The sequence below is a fragment of the Octodon degus genome, unplaced genomic scaffold (genome assembly GCF_000260255.1).
Source record: "Octodon degus isolate 3935 unplaced genomic scaffold, OctDeg1.0 scaffold00145, whole genome shotgun sequence".
NCBI classification, from domain to species: Eukaryota; Metazoa; Chordata; class Mammalia; order Rodentia; family Octodontidae; genus Octodon; species Octodon degus.
In genome coordinates this window covers 4,493,842-4,496,582 of record NW_004524721.1, presented here as the reverse complement: position 1 = coordinate 4,496,582, position 2,741 = coordinate 4,493,842, and the positions used below count along the sequence as shown (strand labels likewise).

Genomic DNA, 2,741 nt, shown 5'->3' with positions numbered 1-2,741 from the left:
CCGGGGATTGAACTCAGACCCTTGCGCTTACCAGGCAAATGCCTGCTCCACTGAGCCATCTCCCTGGCCCATTTGCCATTTTTGAAATTGAAGTGTCTGTCTTGTCCCATTGAATGTTAGAGGTGTTTAACTTTCATTTATGCAAGTTAGGGGCTCACACCTAAGAGTTGGATTCAAGTCTCAGAATTCTGAGATCTTGCACTCTGACTTTCAGCCATGCTGAAACAGACTTCGGCCGCTTGTGCCGAGGGACTGTGTGCCTTTCCCCGTAAGGGGATACTTAAGCCTTGGAGAGGTGGTGGGTGTATTGTTCACGTTGGTGCCTCGGTGTCGGAGACGTGTCATCTTTCCTGTGATGGTTGACCACAGCTTGGTTCATGGTCTAGTTCTGGCTTTAAACTCGTGAGTGCTACAGCCCCCCTGGGGTGGGGAGCCTGCCCACGGTAACAGCCAGGAGGCTGTCCCTGACTTGCTGCTTTTTCTATTTTCCGGCATCGTGAACTGCGGCCACTGCCGTATGCTGCCCTGCCTTGCACCGGCCGATGGTGCTGAAAACCTGTATGATTTGTGAGCAAAATAAACCTCGTGCCTTTAACTCATGTGTCAGATACTCTGTCCCAGCAAGGAGAGAAAAGTAGCCAAGTCTCACCCAGAGCACACGTGTAAGCACACACAAAGCCACCACACATACGCACACACCCCCCACTCCCCACGCATAAAGCCCATCACTACACACCACCAGCGCTCACACAATTCATGCAGACCCCTGGGTGCCGTCCTTGCGCCCCGGGCGGTTTCCGTAGTTAGTGGGGACCACGGTCACCCAGGCTGCGTGCCCCTGCACAGCTCACATCTGTGTCCTTTCAGGCATCCCAAGCCCATGCATATATGTCTGACACACGCAAAGAGCACATGACCACACGCAGATCCCTGGCACACACCTGCAGAGCACACCTGTGTTGGGAGTCGCTAAATTGCTCGCACGTGTGGGAGGCAGGAGGAGCCTCAGTCCGGCTATCTCGGGCTTGAGAACGCCCTGCCTGGCCCTCGCTGGCTGGTAGGCGCTGGGCAGCGCTGTCTCCTGTGACTCCGCCGAGGTATGAATGAAGCCCCTGCTGTGGCTCAGGGACCTTTGCCTATCGGGTGGTCCGCCACCCGACCTCAGCTGTCATCTCGTCTTTATTTTCTGAGTCCTCTCGCCATTTTCTCCCGGGGCTACCCTGAGCCAACAGATCCTTACATTTGGTGCCTGCAACAGGGACTCCAGCAAGGAGATAGCGATGTAGGGGGCACGTCCCCCAGAATTTTGCTAGCAACAGGGTGGGGGGACAGATTGGTGAGTAAATAGCACTGGAGTGTGCTGTTGACAGATACCAGGTGGGGCCGGGGAGATGGCTCAGTAGAATAAGCGTTTCCCTGGTAAGCGCAAGGGCCTGAGTTCAATCACTGGTTCTGCCAAAAAAAAAAAAAAAAAAACACGACAATTACCAGGTGGAAACCATGAGGCATGGAGGCCTGCTGACCTTAAAAATACATTTAAAAAACTGGGGCTAGGGAGATGGCTCAGTAGAATAAGCACTTGCCTGGCAAGCACAAGGGCCTGAGTTCAATCCCCAGTTCCGCAGAACAAAACAAGTACATACTTCATTTAAGATGGGCCAGCCAAATAGCTCAGTGGATTAAAGCACCTGCAGGGAGGCATGGGCCGGGGGTTTAGTCCCCCAACCTGTCATGCTGGCCCCCTGCCCCTTGGGGTACCCTGAGAGGGCTACTGAGACTGGGCATGGTGGTGCACACCTGTAATCCCAGCTCTTGGGAGTCTGTACAGGCTATAAGTCTGATCTAGTAGTGAGACTCTGAACACCCTGTAGACCCTTCCCTAAAATACAAAAAAAGAAAGAAATTTGTTTAAGAGAAGCCAAAAAGGAGAAAGTTATAAATGGGTCAAAAGTTTGGAGCCTCACAGATGCTTGTAGATATATGCAAATATGTTTGTTGTGTTCTTGGGTCCTGTCCATATATTACTAAGACCACCACCACAAAGGGCTTAGCATGTAATAAAGTATTGCTTAGCAATACTTTATTTTGCAGGGGGGCTGGGGAGATGGCTCAGTGGAATAAGTGCTTCCCTGGCAAGCACAAAGGACTGAGTTCAATCCCTGGTTCCGCCAAAAAAAAAAAACAACAACTTTATTTTGCGGAACCGGGGATTGAACTCAGGCCCTTGCATTTGCCAGGCAGGCGCTTATTCTACTGAGCCATCTCCCTAGCCCCATGTAATGTTTTAAATTCAAGTCCCAGATGGGACAAAGGATGGAGCAAAGGTACAGCAGATAGAGTTTAAACCCTCTAGCTTTGCTCAATTAGACTTAGAAATGGAAAAAAGTTCTTTTTTTTTTTTAACAGTGATAAAATATACCTTTATTTACTTTGAGTCAAAGGGTCATAAAAAAAATTATTGCTAAGGTAAATAGATATCAGGCAAACAGCAAGGTGTTTTAGAAATCCAGTTACCTTGGAGTTTATTTAAACTAAGAGGAAAAGGTTATCATGTTTTCATGCAATACATACGTGGTTCTTTAACAATTGTGACAAGGAGCAGAATTAAGGAATGTTGCACTTGTGATCCATATAAAACACCAACATTTTGGGTTGTACATAATTAAAGAAATACCTCACTTTTGAAATACTGTGATAGCCAATACATAGAGGCATGCCTTAGGTGGGCATAGGAATGCAGC

General features: G+C 48.8%; 1 protein-coding gene across 1 annotated transcript in view; it reads left to right on the top strand.

The window, feature by feature from the left end:
- The window catches only part of LOC101564527 (zinc finger protein 709-like), a 20,080-nt gene extending 19,717 nt beyond the window's left edge, over positions 1-363 (top strand). Inside the window, exon 3 of the mRNA XM_004641900.1 lies at positions 215-363. Coding sequence (XP_004641957.1) covers positions 215-363 — 149 coding nt within the window. The remainder of the gene's footprint in view (positions 1-214) is intronic.
- The last annotated feature ends 2,378 nt before the right edge of the window (positions 364-2,741 follow it).